Source organism: Amblyomma mixtum, chromosome 3, assembly GCF_055824585.1.
Source record: "Amblyomma mixtum isolate Tamu chromosome 3, ASM5582458v1, whole genome shotgun sequence".
NCBI lineage: Eukaryota > Metazoa > Arthropoda > Arachnida > Ixodida > Ixodidae > Amblyomma > Amblyomma mixtum.
In genome coordinates, this window is record NC_143014.1 from 343,524,529 (window position 1) to 343,547,399 (window position 22,871).

Below are 22,871 nucleotides of genomic sequence, written 5' to 3' on the forward strand. Positions count from 1 at the left end.
GGTGCCAGATTTAGGGTGGCTGGTGGGTTGTGCCTCTGCAGAGGTGAGAAGGAGGCTCTTCGCTTGGGCTGAAAGCTTTAGTTGTACAGCCATCAGAGCATCAATCAGAAGGTTCTTCTCAACAAGCTAAAATAGTAAGGCATGAGGGGTGCACGGCTCGCGTTCTTATCCTCCTATCTCTGATTTAGGCACTGATTTGTCTAAATAACTGAAGTAAAATTGCAAACCAAAGACATAATGTCTGGTGTACCACAGGAAAGTGCTCTTGGGCCGCTTCTTTTCAGTTTTTACGTCAATGATCAAGTACCTATTTATCAAAAAGCAAAATTTGTATTGTATACAGACCACACAAGTATTTTCTTATCGTTCCACAATAACACACAATTAAAGCGAATAACAAATGAACTTCTTGGCAGGCGTTCTGTTTTGGTCAAAACAAATTGCCTGCAGGTTAACTGCAATAAAACCAATGCCCTAATATGTCGAACTCAAGATAAACAAATCCGATAGCATTACACTCTAATGTTCTAGTCTATGCATATTGAGGCCGTGAACACAATTCAAATTCTTTTGATAACCTTGTCCAGGAAATCACAATGGGATGACCACACAGGCTGAGCCTTCAATAACCTGAGCATAACAGTTCGTAGTTTATGTCGCAATACACACATTTTCCCTACTGCTGTTAAAATACTACTATACAAAGCTTTGTTTGCTGCGCACATTAATTACGGTAATTATGTATGGGGTAAAACCGCACAATCTAATATGAATAACATATTAGTCATGCAGAAAAGGGCGCTGGGTATTATTTTTTTTTTGCTACATTGAACACACTGACCCTCTGCTTGACAAGTGATACATAGGAAATATTCAAGCCCTTTACGCATATAAACAAGTGCGGAGTTTTACTTCAGTACAGAAAAGCTTAACTTTACTGGAAATTCCCATTACACTGAAAAATGTGCCCGCTTACAGTACACGCCGCACAGAAAGGTTCAACTTTATTAGACATAGGACAAAGTGCAGCAAACGTTGATAAACTCCCTAAATGAAATAGGCATTGGCATCCGAAATATGAACCATTCGGAAATGAAACCTTCCCTACAGTCCTATAATTGTTTATGACTGTATGAAATCTGACATATTTTCTCTTCATTATTTTTTCTAAAGAGAGAATTGCTGGTTAGTTGGTAAAGTATACTAGCAAAGGGAACCGGCAAAAAAAAAACACCCAGGACTAGAGGAGACACACACAGTCGCTGGACTTACAACTGATTTATTATTGGCGCAGCCACGCACGTAAAAACCACCTTTCTTTGGAAGCGCACATGAAAAAATGCAAAGTGAGGTCATGATTCAAATACTCGACAAAAAATGGCACTCTTTCTCGGTGATAGCTACGGATCGAATGCAATGCAGGCCAGCTCATTCTTTTTGATTAGAAATGTCTGGAGAAACTCGCGTTCTTGTCTAGTCTTTCCCCATCCAATTATTGTGGTTCGGTGAAACAAAGCTGAACAATAAGTGCAATTTTTTTTACATGCGAGGCAAGGTTGGTTCCTGTACCTAATCGACAGGATTGTCGTGCTCTCTGAGACGTCAATTCAAACATTGGCCAGTTTTTATATCTTTGTTTATATTATGGGCTTATGTTTATGCAGGTTTAAAGTCCGAAAGCGACCCAGCGTATGAGGGACGCTGTAGTGGAGGCCTCCGAAAAGTTCATCCACCTGAGGTCCTTTAACGTGCACAGATATTGCACACGACATGGGCGTCCAGAATTTAGCCTCCATCGAAATCCGACCACCGCGGCGAGGAACGAACCCGCGTCCTTCTGGTCAGCAGCCAAGCGCCATAAGCACTGATGCACCGCGGTGTCTTGCTATATGTTTGTAATATTTTCTTCTAGGAAAGACAATGTGTGCAAATTTCATGTTCACCGTTTGCATATACAGCTTACCATTATCTCGATGTGAAACTTGATTAGTGAAAATGTCACGATGTACTTAGTATGGCATGATTTTCCGAGCTGCTGAATGCAACGCACCCGAGGGCCTTTCGAGCTGCTATCTCGGCCATCTCTAATATTTGCAATGAAAGTCAATAAAGACAGAAATAAAGGAAAAAGATTCCTAGGTAAGGGGTAGTGTAACGGTGCTCTCGCAGTACTAACTAGGCTCCGTGTACAATAATCACAAATGTACCCTCATGATTTTCAAACATGTCCTTGCACGATATTTTACGCTATCCACAACCAAAGTTTTCAAAAAGAATTGTGTGCGCAAAGTGCGGTCACTTTAAAACCACTTGCATATGCTCCACCAGCGATATTAGGCGGGAAATTTTAAAGCGTATGATATTTAAACAGTGTACAGTATGAGGACAAATGACAAAAATAGACAACACCGAACTTCCATTGGCTATTAAAAACTCATAGCGCTTTGTGCTTTATGAAGTTTCTGCAATAATATTTCTGTGTTCGTACTTTATATGTCCGCCAGTTTTACATTGATAAGTAGATAAGTTTCCTTAGAATGCTGAAGGAAAGCTGGCGGTTCTGTGTAATTGTTTTTATGAAGACGTCCAGCGTTACCAAAATAGTTTTCCTTCGCCCAGTGGGCAAAATGTTAGAAAAAGAACAAAATTGTAGAATTGGCGAAAATGACAGGAAGAAATTTACAATGAGCATAAATTGCCACAGAAACTTTGATGTCTATCCTTGGAACATATTTTCAGCTATTCGTAACCCAAATTTGCAAAAATAACAGTTCTGGGAAGCTTCAAAACTGTTTTCTTTGACAAAAATAATGCAGGTAGATCATTTGCAGTTAGCCAACAATGACATTTAAAAATATTAGGTAAATCAAGGGATCCCGCAAAATTTCGCATTCAGTCTCTGGGGCGTCGATGCACACGTGTGCTTGCAAGTCTCTGACGCTGGAAGCTCCTTGCTCCTCTCCTATTCGCCCCCGAGCAGTCTGTCGGGTACCACTGCGCTATTTGTTGCCAGAAATAAATGAAGACATTGATTTTTTATCTCCTCTCATTTTTGTTCTGCTTGATGCCAGCTGCCGTGTGGGTGGAAATGTCTATGCTCCTCGTCGGTCGGTATAGAAAAGCTTGACAAATTAGGGTTCGCTCATTGGTTGCGATTGAAACATCTTGGGTCTCTTTTGTAAACGCTAAGGAACTAAATCAATTGTATGGTGTGTCGCAATGTGTGAGGTACTCCTTACTTTTACCACGCTCTCCTGTTTCCAGAAATAAGCGATGCACTTGAATTTTCTGTATCGCATATGTGTTGCACTTGTCCTGGGAATCGGCGTCAGTAATTCTTGATAGTTGTCTTTATTACGTCCAGCCATTTTGTATAAATCAGTGCTGCAGTGAATTATTTTTCACTACTGAATTGCCGTACTCTTCTGTGGTGTTACAGTGCCGCTCACCCTGAGAGGGTCGTGAATGCTGCCCGGTTAACCCATGTGAGGCCGCGGTTCGTTTGTTGCAGCGTAATTTGTGCGATAGCCCCCCGGAGAGACGCAGTGCTCTCGTGTTTTTTTCAATCTCACTTCAGATGTTTCCTGTAGCCTGCAACATGGGTGGAACTGGTAGAACTCACTCAAAGGGTAGGTCACACGCAACACACTTGAAGTAGATACATGGCCAGCCGTGGCCGTAGCTCAGTCAACAAAAAAAGGCCGTCGTAGCTCAGTTTGGAGAGCAGCTTAGCGACATAGGCAGGTCGAGGTTTCTGTTCCCACCGACGGAGTGTAGCTGTTTTTGTGCTCGTCTTTAATAGATTATCTTTCAGGTAAAAAGTGTGCATTATTTTTTCCTTGAACGCTACCACAAATAAAAAAAAATCATTCTTTCTTGCGTTCCTCGATTTTGATCACTGATGACACCCTTAATTTGAAGCTTTCAGCAGTCACTCTTGCGGGTGTATTTCTAGATTGGCATCGCGTTTGCGTTTTAGATAGTCCCAGTCAAAAAAGACGCGAGAATCAAATCCAAAACACAGCTAAATATTTCAGCTATAATACTGTAGTAAGTTTTCTGTAGTAGTGTCGCTACCACAGGGGGCAGCACAATGCTGTCTACAGAAAATACACAAAAATTTGGCTTTAATTAAAGTTCATGTCTCAGAATTCGACGTAAACCTGTCGTGATGACAGAAAAAAAATGTGCTGTGTATCTAGATAAGGCTGAAGCTTTGTACAGGGAAAGAACAATGCTTTTCAGTTAGTTATAGGCCTCTACTGAAGCATATTGTTTTTCAGAACAGCATTTGATGCCAAAGAATGCTTAAAAATCAAAAGCCGCTCATCGACCGATATGTAGCGCTGTAATCTGTGCTACACCTAGAGAAGCGCAATGCAGGAACATATGCCTGCTGACCCGTAATTTCCGCTTCCGAAGGCGTTCTTGTTCTCGCTCCTCTTCTTTGGTCCACGATCTCGCCGGACGCTTCCTTAGGCGATCGTGCTCTTCTGTGGTGGAGATCTCGCATGTCGCTTCCGAAAGCGACCGCGTTCTCGTCGACCGGCAGCAGTACTCGTGCAAGGTTCTGCCGATGTGGACGCAGTTCTGATAGGTCATAGTAAAGCAGCTGAGGAAAATCAGAGGCCAGTCAAACTGGTCGTTCTGTCTTGAGCGCCGGGTGATAAAAGACTAGCGCTGATAATGCACACCCGCAGATTGGCCCCGACGCATGCGCATGCATGCGCCCACCTCACCGACACGTGGCGATTCTTGTGTACAGATGCGCGGATAGAGCACCGCAGTGCGCACGCGCTGCGGACTCCTCCGGCCTGCCACTGCCTCGTGTTACAACAGTTTTTCTTTACGATGCCTTGAGTGCCTGCCTTCGCAACGTCTTATTGTAGGAGCCGTCGCGGTCGCTCTGTGGTTATGGAGCTCGGCTGCTGACCCGAAAGACGCGGGTTTGATCCCGGACGCACCTGTCCTGATTCGACGGAGGTAAGTTGCTAGAGGCCGCTGTACTGTGCGATGTCAACGCACGTTAAAGACCCCTAGTGCGTCAAAATTGTCCGGAGCTCTTCACTACGGCGTTCTTAATTATCTGGGTCACTTTGGAAGGTTAAACCCGATAAAACCCGCCCTTATTGTTGGGGACAAAATCTAAAACCCTGAGTAGTTGGCGCAGCTGAAATTAACGATGTCCCGAAATAAGTGCAGTATGAATCAGGGTGCGAATATTTAGAACATGCTTTAAACAGTACGGTGTCGCTTACGCAAGCCCTAGACGTGCAGCTTTGGACGGACAAAACCTGCGGACAAACAGCGGCGAGAGTTTACCAATTGAAGCATTCCTGCACTACTAATGACTCCATTCCCTATAGCAGTTATTGATGCAGTTATTCACATTTCTCATCTGTGACAGTCAGTCTTGTCACATACTCCTTCAGACAACTCAGAATATCAGCCTAATTCGAATAGGTCTTGCACGGGAAACCTAAAATCTCGTCCTGCAGTGAATGTGTGAGTGTTGTGCACATTATCCATAGTTTGTCATGTGCGTTTTCATCACTGTTATCTTCACTGAACATACTAAACTTCATGTAGCCGTTTTCTTCCTTTTCGTTTATAAGTAGGTAAGGCTGGCACTTTCAACAGATTTTCTTCTCTGCGACTGGGGCATGCGGAATTTCATAATGCTGTGCAATGCTAGTTTAAACTAGACACAGCATGACTCAGCGCCCGTGCCATTGTAAGGCTAGTTTGTTTTCTCCAGGACGGAGTTAATACATTTGAAAACAGTGATACCCAGACAATGCCAGTTTAAAGAAGGCCTAGGGCCGGATGCATTCACACTCTCGCAATTTGAATGCATCGTAGCAAAATGGTGTCGATGTGTTCTTGTAAGCTGAAGTGTTGTTTGCTTCTCTTGGGGTGAAAGTTCATGCAGGGGCTGTGCATGTTTGAAAACTTATGGATAATGTATTTTCACTTGCCTTCCTTATGAGCTTGTATTCACAAAAAAGCCTTGACTTACTTTAGCTAGCCACAATTTGCTGCATGCATTTCACTGTGAAGGATATCTTAACCCTTGCGGCAACGACGGTCAGCTTTTAGGACACCCCATTTCAAAATTTTTCTCCAGGCTGATAGCTTTAATCCCAAGAAGTCAGTGATGTCGGCTACATTTAAAACACCTGCAGGAGAGAATCGCCGTGCCCCTTCGTGTTTGGAAATTAAGAGTCACTTTACCAAACCAAGAAATACACACGGACTTCGCCTAGTTTAACGGCGCGGTTAGGCAGTTCTGTCTGGTATTCTCCCTTATTCTCTCACGGGGTGGAATGTTTTACCGATGGGATAATACTGCCGTTAATTTTGTGTTGCATAAACAGCTTCGTATGATAAAGTAAATATTTTGGCATAAACAGTTTAAAAATCATACTAAAATTTTGCTTTTCTGGAAGTGTGCGATGCGCGCGAACTCCTAAACTTCATCAGCCATTCACGTTATTCTCGTAATATATGAGGGACAGGGAACGAAACATGGGGGTTTTTCCGGGTAGCAGAAAACAGCGTGTTTGACGCGCCTGTTGATTCTTTTCTGCCTGCAGCATTGGGGGCCACGATGATGGTCAGCAATGATGTGAGCACTGAAGAGGGTGACGAAGTCTACTACATGAGCCTAGGCCGTGCAAGCAATTCCTCCAGAGATGGTAAGTGACGGTAACTTCTTTTACGCCGCTTTATATGCTGTGGCTGAAACCCTCGCGTAGATTACCCCTATATTTCGCAAGCTGTTCTTTTTCTTATTTCAAGTCGTTTGAAAATTGCAGTTCTTTATGCTAAACGCCATCTTGCTGCAAGCATTTGCCGCGTCCATCATGCTATGAAATACCAGCGTCTATTGGCGGGTACCTTTGCGAGGATCGAATCTTCTCTTAAAAAGGCAGCGCAGGCAAGACGACCACAAAATGGAAGGTAGACGACGAAACAAGCATATTTGAAGTATATAATCTCTTAAGAGAACTTCTTGCTGGGCTAGTTGGTAATTCATTGTAAAGTAAAGGCGCCAAAAACTACACGCACAAAAGACAAGAGAACGGGCCAGAGAGCCACTCACAACTAGTTTGTTTTGCAGAACCCAGATACATATACACACAGCAAGCGCCTACCCGAGGAACAAAATTACGCATAAATGTGATAACGAACGCTCAAAAAACTTTTTTCCGCCTGATACAGAGATACAGATGTTACGCTGACACACGAACTGCCTTTCTTACTGACAACAACGCTTCAATCAGTTCTCTGGCTTTGATATTGCTGCTTCTGGCAGGAATTTGCACGGATGAGAAGCATGGCTCACAAGAGCGTGAAGGGCAGGATCTGATATGTTTCGGCAAATTTGGGCCCTCTTTATTTTGTTCATGTTCCCTGATTCGCTCATTAACGCGGCGCCCTGTTTGCTCTATACAGAACGACCGCACGAGAGGGGAATTTCATAAAAAGCCCCTTCGACACAATGCATGAAAGGTCGCCCATGCTTAGTACCACAGCTTCTTTCTTGTTCTTTTTCTTTTCTTTTGTCGTTTCGAGGGCAAATGCTTCCGAGCTTCAGGGGCCTGAAAACACGAGCGGGACACTATGCCTGCTTGCAACCTTCTTGAGGTTGTGGGCCAACTTGTGCACGTGCGGCACCGCCACAGGTCTCACCACTTCACGAGGGACTTCTGCCCCAGCTCTCACTGCCCTCATCTTCAAGTTCCGTAAGAGGCTTTCGGCGACCCCTGTCACGATCGAACCAAGGAATCCGGCTGAAGCCAGCCTAGCTAATATGTTTTCAAAACTCGGTCGCATCTTGTGACGCATGACTTCCTTAGCGCGGACTCAAGGCACAGTGAAGCAATGCCTCTTTTCACTAATTTGGATTGTGAAGAGTCGTATGGCAGAAGCCCTTTTTGCCCGCGGAGCGTATAGGGAACGTGCGCTGCCCAGGTGGCACTGCAGTTATTCCACTGTTCGACTAAAAACTGCTGCCGTCAGTCGCTTGGGCCGCTACAAACGCGAGGGCACATTCTGAACGATTAGAAGCCCGCGTTTGGTTGATAGCACTATCTGCCTCGCTTCTGTAGACATAACCCCGATAACTGACACGCACCACGTGTGGCTTCGACAGCGCGCAGAAGCTCGCGCCAATAAGCTCAGGAAGGTGGCGTGGAATAGCACCAAGAGTGCCCCCAGAACTGCTTGCTCCTCTCGCTATGCTGTGTGTTACGGCGCTGCAATCGACACGGCAAACTTGAGCTGCGGTTCCCTATAAGCCCAACATACATGATCCGTACAGAACTCAATTTTGATATCTAAAAACTGTAAAACATTGTCCACCGCCAGTTCACACTTAATCTCCAAGCCTTTTTCATGTTGTCTGAATAAATATAAAACAATATTGCCACATTCCTGGACATTCTCGTGGCGCCGTCTTCAGTTTTCCCGCCGTGGGGACCTGCCTCTGAATTCGCCAGAGGTCGACGGGCGGCTGGGAGAAGAGAGTCTCCTGGGCGATGGGGATCGAGACTGGCGTCGCGGCACGGTCTGAGCCTGCACGTTGGACGTCAGGTATTGTTCAATCTCCTGGGGTCGCTCGCCGTAGCGTGGTCGAGGAGCGTCTGAAGCGAAACCCCTTAAACCCATCCGACGGTAGGGGCAGTGGCGCAGGATGTGGCCGGGCTCACCGCAGTGGTAGCAGAGTGGCCGGTTCCTCGGCGTTCGCCACATGTCCGCTTTACGCATGGCGGGCCGGAATTCCTGCGGCAAGGTGGTGGGCACAGTTGGACGTGGGTACTGCACAGCCGGCACAGGTGAAAAAGCTTGTGCCACTGCCGCAGGCCGTCGAAGTGCCTCGCTGTAGGTCATGATGTAGGGTTGCGGCTGCGGCTCCGGAACAACTGGTGCTGGCTGCACCACTCGACGGATTTCATCCCGTACCACGTCCGACAGGGCGGCGACGCTGGCCTGTGGAGCTTCGAAGCGGAGTTTCGCGAGTTCTTCGCGAACGATGCTCCTTACAAGGTCTCGAAGATCTTCAGGAGGCAGCGTCGTAGGCGTGCAGGTTTGAGCGGCTGCCATACTAGCCTGCCGGCCGTACTGTGCACCGCGTTCCTGCAAGGAGCGTTCCATGCTCACTGCCTCCTTCGTAAAATCGGCCACTGTCCTTGGAGGGTCGCGGACAAGTCCAGCAAACAGCTGCTCCTTAACGCCCTGCATCAGGTGCCGCACTTTCTTTGCCTCGGCCATAGCAGGGTCGGCTCGACTGAAGAGGCGCATCATGTCCTCAACGAGCATGGTGACGCTCTCATTAGGCTGCTGCGATCTCGAGTGCAGAGTGACTTCCGCCTTCTCTTTTCGTTCACTGCTGCCGAATGTCGCCAGCAGCTCGCGACGAAAAACCTCCCAGGTGGCAAAAGAGGACTCGTGGTTCTCGAACCAGATCTTTGCCGAGTCCTCTAGCGCGAAGTAAACGTTCCTCAGCTTGCGCTCACCGTCCCACTGGTTGAAGGCTGCCACACGGTCGAAACTGGCCAACCAGTCTTCAACATCCTCGAACCTGTCACCGTGGAACGTCGGCGGTGACCTGGGCGCGTGAAGTACGAAGGGAGTGTCAGATCCAAAATGTTGAGTGGTCTGGCTAGCTGTGGTTGATGTCATATCTCTTGCCGGTTTTGTCAGGCCGCTGAACTCTGGCTGTAGGCCTCGCAGGCGGCGGCTCGCTTTGTGGACGGGGGTTGTGTCCACGCACTGAGGGCTGGCTTCAAAGGCGTCTTCAGAGTCAGTGTACATGGGACGTTACCCAGCCGGCTCCACCAAATATGTCACGGCTATACAGTCGGGACAGCCAGGTCACGTTTTACTGAACAGCGCCAGGTAGCAGCGAACTCCCGAGCGGAACCCGAAGAAGAGACGACGAAGAAGACAGCGTCCTCTGGGGGTAGGGCCGCCGCAGCTAGAAAGAAACAAGAGCCTCCACTCGACGATCTGCAGCGACGACGAGACCAACGACCACCTGACCCGACGAGCCCACCGCCGACGAAGAGCCAGCAGTTGGCTTCTACGGAAATTCCAGTAACCGCCGATAACTGTGAAGTAACCGCACTGGTAGATACCGGCGCTGATTTCTCTGTGATAAGCAGCCGGCTAGCCACGACCCTTAGAAAGGTTTTGACACCTTGGACTGGGCCCCAGATCCGCACAGCCGGCGGCCATGTTGTGACGCCGACCGGCGTTTGCACCTTACGAATTCAGATCCGCGGCGTCACTTTCCCCGGCTGCTTTGCTGTGCTTCCTGAGTGTTCTAAAGACCTGATTCTCGGTCTGGATTTCCTACAGGAATATGGGGCTGTCATCGACTTTAAGGAGCTGATCGTCTCGTTTGCCGCACACCGTACTGTTGGCGACGAACCGCAGCAACGCAGGACTAAGTTGCGGGTCTGTGATGATAACGTGGTGATTCCGTCGAGAACCACCATGCTAGTAACTGTGGAGTGCGATGACAGCGCCGGCACTCATGACATCGCTGAAGCCAACATGTCACTGCTCCTGGGTCGGCAAGTGTGTGTAGCTCGCGGGCTTATAGAACTGAACAATAAGCGAGCCGAACTACTGATAACAAATTTCGGTTGTGAACCCCAACGTTTAGCGGCCAACACAACGATTGCTTATTTTGAAGAACTCGGGGAATGTGCCGGAGAGTACGCGTTGACAGGGGCTCCGAAGTCCTTGGAATCAACGAATGCTCCGGTTAAACTCGACGTGAACCCGAATCTCCTGCCTAGTCAAAAACGCAACCTGCAGACTGTCATTGACTCTTTCCAGGACTGCTTTGCGTCAACCTCCAGAGTTAGGCAAACGCCGATAACAAAACATCGAATTATCGTTGATGAAAGCCAGAGACCATTACGCCAGTCGCCGTACCGGATATCTTCAAAGGAACGGGATGCAATTCGAAGGCAAGTTCAAGAAATGCTCCGCGACGACGTGATCCAGCCATCGAAGAGCCCGTGGGCGTCGCCTGTGGTCCTAGTTGCTAAGAAAGATGGGACCCTCCGGTTTTGTGTTGATTACCGACGTCTGAACAAAGTCACTAAGAAAGACGTTTATCCTTTGCCGCGCATTGATGACTCCCTAGACCGTCTGCGCCACGCCAGATACTTTTCATCACTCGATTTACGCAGCGGCTACTGGCAGATAGAGGTGGACGAACGTGACCGGGAGAAGACCGCATTTATTACCCCGGACGGTTTGTACGAATTCAGGGTGCTCCCCTTCGGCCTATGCTCAGCTCCGGCAACTTTCCAACGGATGATGGACACTGTGCTTTCTGATCTCAAATGGCAGTCGTGTCTTGTGTACCTGGATGATGTTGTCATCTTTTCCGACACTTTCGAAGAACACCTCAGCCGCTTACGCGCTGTTTTCGAAGCTATCCGTTCAGCTGGTCTCTCCCTTAAGCCCGAGAAATGTCACTTCGCTTTCCAGGAACTGAAGTTTTTGGGCCACATTGTGAGCGCCAAGGGCGTTAGTCCAGACCCCGACAAGACTGCCGCCGTCGCTTCTTTTCCCATTCCTGCTGACAAGCGAAGTGTGCGCCGTTTTCTGGGTCTCTGCGCCTACTATCGGCGCTTTGTGAAGAACTTCTCCCGAATAGCTGAGCCCCTTACTCGCCTCACCAAAGATAACGAACCGTTCGTCTGGGGTCGGGAGCAACAACATGCCTTTGAAGAGCTACGCACGCGTCTTCAGAATACACCCATACTTGGGCACTTCGATGAGGCCGCTGACACAGAACTGCACACAGACGCGAGTAACGTTGGCCTTGGTGCGGTACTTGTACAGTGGCAGGATGGTGTCGAACGCGCAATCGCTTACGCAAGCCGCACGTTATCACGGTCTGAGGTGAAATATTCCACCACCGAAAAAGAATGTCTAGCTATTGTGTGGGCAGTAACGAAATTTCGACCCTATTTGTATGGCCGCCCTTTCCGAGTGGTGAGCGACCACCACTCGCTGTGTTGGTTGGCAAATCTCAAGGATCCCTCAGGGCGACTCGCACGCTGGAGCCTCCGACTGCAAGAATTTGATGTCACCATCGTGTATAAATCAGGGCAAAAGCACAGTGATGCAGACTGTTTGTCCCGTGCCCCACTTCCTGCCAGTCCCGTGGACCTCGATGACGATTCCCTTTTCCTTGGGGTCATTTCCGCGTCCACCCTGGCTCACCACCAACGAGACGACATTGAATTACGGTCCTTGATTGACTATCTCGAAGGAAGCGCTCAGACTCCACCCCGCATCTTTTCACGCGGCCTGTCATCATTCTGCTTACGGGAGGGTATCCTGTACAAAAAGAACTATAGGTCGACGGAGCCTGCCTATCTGCTCGTTATCCCTAATGCCTTTCGCGATGAAGTCTTGCAGGCGTCCCACGATGATCCTTCCTCTGGTCACCTTGGTTTCTCCCGAACGTTGGCCCGCATACGGCAAAAATATTACTGACCCAAGCTCGCGGAGGTTGTGAAACGCTACGTCCGAACTTGCCGCGAGTGTCAACGTCGCAAGACGTCGTCGACTAAGCCGGCCGGACTTTTGCAGCCTATTGATCCACCACAAGTTCCTTTCTACCAAGTCGGCATGGATTTACTCGGCCCCTTTCCGGAGTCTTCGCTGGGTAACCGGTACATTGTGGTCGCCACCGACTACCTCAGTCGATACTGTGAGACGAAAGCTCTTCCCCGCGGAACAGCTGCGGAAATTGCCACCTTCTTCATGCACAACATCGTGCTTCGTCATGGCGCACCCACGGTCGTCATAACTGACAGAGGAACGGCCTTTACCTCGGCGCTGACACAGGAAGTTATGCGACTCAGCGGCACGAGTCACCGACGAACAACAGCTTATCACCCCCAAACTAATGGACTCACTGAGCGCCTAAATAAGACGATCGCCGACATGATTTCCATGTATGTCGACTACGACCACCGCAACTGGGATGCAGTACTCCCTTACGTTACGTTCGCATATAACACCGCGCTGCAAGAGACTACTCACTTCACACCATTTCGCTTAGTCCATGGTCGCGAGGCCGTGACAATGCTCGACGCCATGCTGCTTCCTGGTAGTGAAAACTCCACTGTCGTGGGGGCCGACCGCTTTGTTCACGAAGCCGAGGCCGCCCGCCAACTTGCTCGGCAGCATATCCGGCATCAACAAGAAAGAGACGCTCGCCGTTACAACCATCGACACAGGGATGTCACTTATCAGCCCGGAGAACATGTTTGGGTGTGGAGCCCAGTCCGTCAACGAGGGCGCTCTGAAAAGCTTCTTCGGCGGTACTTTGGCCCCTATGAAGTGTTACGCCAACTCGGCGAGGTAAACTATGAAGTTCTCCCTCAAGGAACTGTTCGTTCCTCTAGGCGACCAACGTCCGAAGTTGTGCATGTCGCCCGAATGAAGCCTTACCACGCCCGCTAGCAGCTCACTCGTCTCTACCTTCTCTCTCTCCACTCGGCTCTTCACCGTGCGCACCCGTCGAGATGGTGATCGGCCAGAACCGCCTCATGGAATTCGGCAACGTCAACATCCATTCCACACTTGCCGTGCTGTTCAACCACAACACGCTGCAGCTTGAATATTTCGTCGGACGGAGTACCCACGCTTCACTGTCGCGAACGCTGAACGACCGCGTGCTGCTCCCACTGGAAGTAGCCTATGTCCAGACGACTAAGAGCGCAAAGATCATGGCATTCTCCATCCTGACCGTCCATATGCTCCAGCTATCCGCATCTATGATGATTGTCTTAATGCCTCCCTCTCCTCGTGTACGAGATCACGACGGCCGAGAAAGTGGATTCCGCGCCCGTCGCCGATACCTACTATATACACCAGGACTACTGCGCCTCTGCAAGGGCACTCTATGATCAGCGGATGTTCGTGCCCCAAAAGCCTGTGCCCGGGGAAGCGGCTGCCGGACCACACGCCCTCCAGCGCCGCGGGCGGCGCTTTCCAGAGGGGGGGAGCAATGCCACATTCCTGGACATTCTCGTGGCGCCGTCTCCTGGCCGAACTGTCTCAACCGCCATCCTGGCTAGCCTTAGCCATATGGTGGCGGGCGGGGGCTTCTTCGTCGTCTCTTCTTCGGGTTCCGCTCGGGAGTTCGCTGCTACCTGGCGCTGTTCAGTAAAACGTGACCTGGCTGTCCCGACTGTATAGCCGTGACAATATGTGCAGCTTCAGCGAAGCAGCCTGCTAACACCGTTTTTAAAGTTTTTAGATAGGCGGACGATTTTTTTATTGTTTTAACCAAGGTCGCAAGCTTAAACTTCACCGAAGCTGCACATAATGTTTTATTCCTATTCAGAGAACACAGAAAAGGCTTGGATTTTACGTGTGAACTGCTATTGAACCATGTTTTAGTTTTTAGATATCAAAATTGAGTTCTGTACGGATCATGTGTGCTGGGCTGACGCTCCGCGAGCATAAAAAGGGCTTCTGCCATACGACTATTCGCACTCCAAATTAGTGAAAAGTGGTATTGCTTCACTTTGCCTTGAGTCCGCGCTAAGGAAGTCATGCGTTCACAACATGCGACTGAGTTTTGAAAACCAATCGGCTAGGCTGCCTTCAGCCGGATTCCCTGGTTCGCCCGTGACAGGGGTCGCCGAAAGCCTCTGACAGAAGTTGAAGATGAGGGCAGTGAGAGCTGGGTTGAGGTCCCTCGTGAAGAAGTGAGACTTATGACGGCGCCGTACTTGCACATGTTGGCCCACAACCTGAAGGTTGTGAACAGGCCTAGTGTACCGCTCTTCTTTTCAGCCCCCCTGAAGCTCGGAAGCGTTTGCCCTCAAATCGACAAAAGAAAAAAAAAAGAACAAGAAAGAGGCTGCGGTACTAAGCATGGGCGGCCTTTCGTGAATTGTGCCGAAGGAGTTGTTTATGAAATTCCTCTCTCGTGCGGTCGTTCCTATATAGGACAAACAGGGCGCTGCGTTAATGAGCGAATCAGGGAACATGAACGAAACGTAGAACAAAATAAAGAAGGCCCAAATTTGTCGAAACATACCAGATCCTGCCATTCACGCTCTTGTGAGCCATGCTTCTCATCCATGCGGATCCTTGACAGAAGCAGCAATATCACAGCCAGATAACTGACTAAAGCGTTCTAGATTAGTAAGAAAGGCAGTTCGTGTGTCAGCGAAACATCTGTATCTCTGTATCAGGCGGAAAAAAGGTTTTTTGAGCGTTCGTTATCACATTGATGCGTAATTTTGGTCCTCGCGCAGGTGCTGGCTGTGTATATATGTATCTGGGTTCTGCAAAATAAACTAGTTGTGAGTGGCGCTCTGTCCCGTTCTCTTGTTTTGTGAGTGTGTGGTTTTTGGCGCCTTTATTTTACAATATACTTTTTTATTTAAAGAAAGAAGCCACTTTTCATGGAATATAGATACCCAACTTTTGGGTGCACGTTTTTACTTTGTAAAGATGCGTAAGGCCGTGTCATACATAGGTTACGTCGAGGCATTCTCCAACGACCGCTAAATATTTGAGACTCAAATTTCTTTGTCGCGCTGTTTCGGTTTTGGTTTCAACAGACGAACGATGATGCGACGTCAACGTGTCCTTTCAGGTCATGTGACGCATGAAAAATTGTGATATAATTGCTGCTCCGTCGTATTAACTCACTACAATGCCAACGTCAGCCTACAGGCAACGATTGTAGAATCAACGATTGTATTGCAGTTTTTCATGCCTCAGTTGGCTATAAGCACACTTTGACGTCACAGTCATCATTCGGCTTTTGAAGACGAAACCGCAACATAATGACAAAAGCTTGATCACAATTTATTTATTACCCGTAACTGAAAACCACGTCGCGATTAGTGCATACTAATTTCTACTGCATCATCATAAAGAAGAAAACATGCCAGAAAATTTAGATGTCTGTACTCCCCTAGGAGCACGCCAGAGCACCGGCAACCATGAGCTAGCCAACAAGAAAGTCGTTTGGTTCACGCATTCCTTTTGAGATGATTAATGTACTTGGAAATTCATTTTGACTGCATCTGCATGCACTTCAGGAAGGAGGCAAAAAGGCACGATGCCTGGCAAGGGCCTTCACATACGATAGGTGCTGAAAAGCAGCCTAAGATCAACGTACGAAAAAGAAAAACTGCACTGTGCTTGTTACACAAGCTGCAGAGTTCTTAAGCACATGCAAGCTGTAACAAAACATGGAGCTATACATAGAAAAAAAACAGTCTTATTCATAAAACACTCGTTCACTATTCGAAATCTTGCAGTAGATCACACGATTTACCAAGCAATTATGCAGCCAACATTGCAGTCCCTTTTTCGTGCATATTTCTTGATTTTTACAATCGTACAGGAGATCATCAATGCTTCTGATTAATTCAAAAAGCCACTCATTTGGTATTTAAAGGTTTTGAACCCGTAATTTGTTCTTGCTTTTGGTGCTGTAATTGCGATGTGCCCTTGACACAAAGGTAGTACAACTTTCCAACTCGCCACCTTGCTTCTGAATCGAACGTTTTTATTGGCATCAGTTTTGTTAGTAAATCCGAAAGATGTGGAAGATATATTATAGAATGCCACATTTCCAGTGTAACCTTCATTGCTTTTTCAACTATGGTCATTAACTGCAGCTTAATCTCTTTGGATTTCTCGTACGTGCGACTGCGTGTGTGGGGTGCTGTCTCCTTTTAGCCGTATCCCTACAACAACACCAGGTTGCCTGCTGTGGGTGCTGAATAAATCATCACTGCCTGGGTTTTAATGTCGTTGGGAGCAGCGTCTACGAACAAAGCTTTTTTCAGCGTCGACCAGATAAACGTTGCACCTCGAAGGCGACGCGTGCGTGGGAGGCCACGTCTAAGGAAAGCGCTGTCAGCGTGGCTTAGAACTCAGTTGGTCATCTCACTTGGTACTTGATAGATTTCTGACAGAGTCTCTAATCTACTGCGCCTACATGTACCCTGCAGTAAACTCGGTCTGCGAATGATCCTGCAAAGTTTTATCTGCCGCATATCTAAACGAATACTGCGGGGGAAATTTAATGCAATTTATTTGTCTTAGTAAAATCGATTTTTTTCTGATGATTTTTCGGCAGCAGAAGAATATAGCTCCAAAAAATTGAATCTGAAGATATTCGCTCCACTCGAACAAAACCTGCGACATCATGTTCGGAAAGGACTCCGCCATCGCCGTTTACAAGTTAATGACTGTAAAGATTATCCTCAAAGATCAGCAAAAAAACTGTGTTGACGTCAGTCCAGTTATCTTGTCAGAAACACCGGCGGTGACAATACCAGTATTTTATTTTTAGCCTTTTCCAGTGTATAAAAACTCAGTGTTTAGGAAAAGCAGCCTACGTTTCTCTAAGCACGGTTGAGTATCGATACAAGCCATCTTCCATTTGAATTTCTTAGCGTCTCCCAGAGGGTTCCTCCGCAAAATTCTTTGTCAGGCCTTTTAGAGGTGAAATCTCATATACTGCCCATACAGCTTCTAATAGATAGAAGATGAACATCCAGGGGATCAACGCAGATTGGTGGGTAAATTTCTACCTTCGCACTGTCTTGAATAAATTTGAATAGATTTAGCATGCAACTGACGACGAAGCGATAACCCGCAGATGTTCAGCACAAACTTTTCAAACTCTTCTTACTTTGAGTCCCCGTGAAAATTTGAAGAAGTACACCGGGGCGGTCATCGATGATGCCTCTTTGAAAATATTGTATACCGACATCAAACGATACTTTTTATGTTGAACATTTCTTCTAATAAGGTCCACTGCCCAATTAGATGAGGTAGTATTCTACAGTTATTGAGAATAAATGTTTCTTAGTTTCTGTGCTTTGAGCCATCATACTACACGGAACGAATGCACACACACGGGGGGGGGGGGGGGGTATTTTTTTTCCACTTAGTTCACTGTTATCTACGTGAAGATGAAATTCTTGCGCGAGTTCCATGTTAAGGGAGCGCTGGAGAGAGCATAAACTATAATAAAAGATGACGAATACTCCTGGAAGAAAAAAAACACTGCATTTGAAACAAATAAGCGACATTTTAATACATTTACGAGCTTATTCAGACCAGGTGGTCACGGCAGAAATGCACGTTATGACTTTTGCTTCCGTCACTCATCGCTCATTTCTCCCCGGCATGAGCTTGTATCTTGTATATTACCTGTAAGTTTGTAATTCTCTGGCTCATTTTTGAGCTGTCATGGTTTTAGCTTCTGAAATGAAGGCGGCGTTGGTGATTCTTGTGGATTACTCTGTGACAGCATTGTTCTCTCTTTTTTTCAAGAAACTCAAAAGATTTTGCCAAAGAGTCACCCTGAAATGCTAGCTCCATCCTTAAGGGGCTAAGCATAAGCTACAGCCCAGCATCTGAAGAATGGAAAGGGCGCAAAAGTCTGAGGATGGGCTATGTTTTCTGTTTAGTCTAGGTATGATGGAAGCTAACAGCCACCGAAACCAAGATGCATAGGGGATGTCCTTTTTAATTTGTGTATTTTCATCAATTGGAGATTGATACACGCAGAAGAAACAACATGCTGCCGATTGAATCCGAACCAAGGACTTCAGAATTTCGTCTCTGGTGCTATAACAACTGAGCTATGGCGACGGCTGTCCAATCTTCTGCTTTTGGGAGTATTTATGTGTGGTGTAAGCGAACCTTGAGAGTGTTCACCAGCGCCACTCTCGTCCATTGCGGTGGGCGTAGTGCGTCGTGTATTACCGCGAGTGCCATGTAGGAACATGGTCAAATGGCGAGGGCGGAGGCTCTACGAGAGCCCTATTATGCTACTTATGGTATCAAGACTACCAAATTCGAGGCCGTCGTTAAACTATTTAGCAGACAAGGGGATGGAAAGTGATGCTCGTTATCACATATATGACGGAAGCCAACAGCTATCGAAACCAAGAAGCATAAGGGATGTCTTTTTTTAATTTGTAGCTTCTCATCAATGGGAGGAATATTAAAAGCAGAAGGAAAAAAAGAACCATTGGCCGCCTGTGGGATTCGTACCCATGACTTACAAATTTCGCGTCTGATGCACTACCATGAGATTTTACCGAGGGCCTCCAATCTGGCAGACTTGAATCCATAGGTAGCATAAGAGGGTTCTCGCACAGCCTCCACCCTCACTCTTCGATCACGTTCCTGCATGACACTAGCGGTAACACAGGACGCAGTACGTCCGCCGCTATGAACGAGGGTGGTGCTGTTCAACCCTGTCAACACTACACATAAATACTCGCGAAGGCAGAAGAAGGACAGCCGTCACCGTAGCTCTTTAGCTAGAACACAGGACACGAATGTAGGAGGTTGGGGGCTCGAATCCCACCGTAGGCATGTCGCTGTGTTTCTTCTGCTTTTACTATTCTCCCGTTAATGAAAACTACAAATTAAAAAGACATCCCCGACGCTTCTCTTTTTCGGTGGCTTTTGGCTTCCGTCATATATGCTAATTCTATAGTTATTTAAATGCTCCTTATACTGCAATTAGACTCCGTGTGGAGGCTTATATTATCACCTTGTTTAGTCGAGTTCTTCAGCCGTATTTAACAAGTATTTGAGGCATGAATGTATCAATGTTCCTGGTGGCATCTCCTACGTGCACCATTTGACTGACTCCTCACCATCGACTTCGAGGGCTGGTCTTTTTGGCAGTGTGTGGATCGCTCTTTTGCTCTGCGCGTATCACGTGTTGGTGCTCACAGTTATTTGTAGCATGTGGTACTCCTTATGCTTGTGATATGAGAAGGCTTGGATGAAATTGAGCTGGGATATGAGCGGAGAGACGTCGCCACAGTCATCGGCACCTGGGGTGGCAGCCCGGTGCACTTCTCCCACGCATTCACCACCTCAAGATCTGTTCCAGTAGTCCGCTTTCTTTGTACCAGACGACTGAAAGTTCGCTGAAATACCGCGTGGCAGCCGCACTTAGTGAAGGCATTTGACTGTTCGCTTCTGCAAGAAGGAGCAGAAAAAGATGCTCGTGTCATGGTTTCAGGACAATAATGGATGGATGAATATCTGGATTTATATCGTGAAATTGACCGGGGCGAATAAATTTGCAGGATGAGTAAACACAGTCTGAGCATGTAAGAAGGCATGTTTTTATATTCGTGTGTATGGTACGTGTCGATATTTTTTTTTGCTCTGCTATCCTCTCAAATTGCATTGAATTGATAGTCTAGCATTTTTTTATTGCCATCTGCGACATTCCAAACACGCAGGCCGGGGTGACCAGCAGAGCATCGGGGCCATGGCCACGCCCGGCTTGTCTTGCGTTGCGGCTGCACCGCCCTTCAGTGCTGCACACGGCCCGGTCGACAGCCCGTTTGTGACACCACCTGGTGAGGAAATATGCAGAGATAAAGCATGACGCACATCGCTGACGAGTTGAATATATGAAAAATAACAGTGGCATCTCAGCTGTAATAACAGCTCCCTCGTGCGTGACTAAATTTGCTGTTCTACTCTTCGCAGTAGATTTGCGGAAGTATACCTACTGTTTGCCACTTGCATGTAATTGGAATTGTGTGCTATTTGGAAGAAATTGAGTAAACAGGACCATTATATCGTCTCAAGTTTTATTCATGAAACATACAATGCTCGTTAAACAATAGCTGTCACACCAGGAGGCCCCAAAAAGAAACTGCCGTAGAGCATCCTAACAATAAGTATATTGCAAGGTGATACAAAATGCAGCACACAGTGACAATATTTCTAACAAAGGTTGCACATGATTTGCTACCAATGTTCGGGATATTAGTTGCTGTAGTTCGTGACTGTACTGCAAGACCCGCTGCCTGTTATCTTGAGCAGAATCCGATCCGTGGGCCGAGGAAGAGGAGGCCTGTTCCCGGATGCGGCTGCTGGGCATCGGCCGGGGGCAGCGGCTGAGATGACCAGCGGCCACAGTGAGTAAAACTTCCTCGTATTGATGTTGCTTTTTTTTCATGCTGCGTATTATTAAATATTCAGGAAGAGGATGCAAGAGCAGCTTTCCTTTTCAGCGTGAAATATCTTTAGCTCCGATTCTCGACATTTGGTAGACTTAGGGGGACATAATCGTGCAGTCGGACCGCAGTGGACACCTTATCTGATGCTGAAGCCAACTGCCGCAAAAGAACTTTGGTGGGAGTAGTTTCCAAGAGAAGAAAAATTATCTCCCAGGGATCCGAGTAGCTCCGTTTTCACAGGCCTCAGACTACTTGGCCGTCGTCGGTACGACTCGCGCCTTGTGTTGCAATGTGTGTAATTAACAGAGAGAGCGGCAGGTATTATAAACTGAGCCGGAGCGCCTGTACCAGACGGTGCAGAGCTTTAGGGGCCCTAGTGTTCGTTTCGTGACATCACAGGTGCGTCATCTCACAACACTGATGCCAAGAAGTGCATAGATCATCGTCGTCATTTTCCATACTTTCACCAGGCGCTTGAAAATGCTAGGCGACGTAGGGCTGCTGTAGAAACTCAACGCAGCCGGATACGTCCCTTTCTAAGTCTTGAAGATTACACATCATGAAGACAATTTGTTTGTCATCAGGACGTCAACTTCATGAGAGAAGACAATCGGCTGTAAATTATTTACGAGGTGCAAGCGACTCCGATGTGATAATTCATTTTTAAGGACGTCTTGCGCATCATTTTAAAGTAGGAGGATAGCGAAATTTTGCTTCTACCCTTTACGGTACAAGTGTTTGGCAGCTTGCATTGCTTGTCATTAGTTTCGCAAGACCGCTTCTATAAAGGCATCTGTTATACTCCATCTGCCGCCGCTGATTCTTTAGACCCGTACAGTAAAAGAAAAGTGTCCCGTGCAGCACGAGTGTCGGCACATTTTCGTCCACCACCTGAGGCACAAAGAGCTGTTAAGATGTCCTGGCTGTAATTTAACCTGCATCGATAATATTTCTGCAGGGTGGACTTTTGAAGTCATGTCTTTTAATATGATGATGATGACCTCAGGCTTAATGGCACATTTTCTCAATTTATTCTTTTTTTCTTACTGTGCTATTGTTTTCTTCTTCGCAGGAACTATTTCGCACGAGGGCAAGGTCATATGAAGTGGAGGGTTTGCTCACGTGTCCACACCAGCGGACGTCCTCTCGAACCTGATTTATTTCCTTGTTCTTTTCTTCTGATTGTGGCTTTGCGGACTGTTTTCTAGTAGCCACTATTTCTTTGCTGTGATTTAGTTCGTTTCTTCTTTATTCGTGTTCCTTTCTTCGATGTATCCATCAGTCAAATAAAGAAAGTTTTTTGGGGCTGTTTGAAGTACAGAAAACAAGTTTTTTAGCGAAATCAGTGAAAAATTACAGAACAGTATGCGCGCTACGCACGAAAACCACTACAAGCGGAATGCAATTACGGCATGGTTGAGAATTCTTCGCACTAAAAACACAAGAAACAAAAATCAGGATAGGGCATGTCTTTTATACCGTCTCACTAGTTTTGTTGATTTATGCGTGAGAATATAACTATGAGCACCAAAACCGAGCTAACCCAGCTGGTAGTTTTCTTCCTATGCCTTGCACTCTTGGCGCTGCCGCACTCCGTTCTGAAATAAAAAGCTCCGCTCCTCATAAGCTCCCCTCTTGTTAATCAGTGCTGCTCACTTGGGCCTAAGAAACCAAATTCATAGCTTTCTTTGGAGATGTATCTAGGTTTGTAGACCCCCCCCCCCCCCCCACGTTCTCTCTCAGAGGTATGAACATAATTCGGGCTGCAATTTTAGAAGCACGCTTCCAAAGCCCGAGAAAAAAATTATAAGGTCACATGCAGAAGGGCGCCACCCATGT

The 22,871-nt window shown here is 47.2% G+C and overlaps 1 protein-coding gene across 1 annotated transcript in view; it reads left to right on the forward strand.

Annotated features, from left to right (window-relative positions):
- LOC149356185 (uncharacterized) overlaps positions 1-20,978 on the forward strand; it is a 92,235-nt gene extending 71,257 nt beyond the window's left edge. Inside the window, exons 7-9 of the mRNA XM_089576275.1 lie at positions 6,597-6,698; positions 20,304-20,423; positions 20,896-20,978. Coding sequence (XP_089432401.1) covers positions 6,597-6,698; positions 20,304-20,423; positions 20,896-20,978 — 305 coding nt within the window. The remainder of the gene's footprint in view (positions 1-6,596; positions 6,699-20,303; positions 20,424-20,895) is intronic.
- Positions 20,979-22,871: the final 1,893 nt, after the last annotated feature.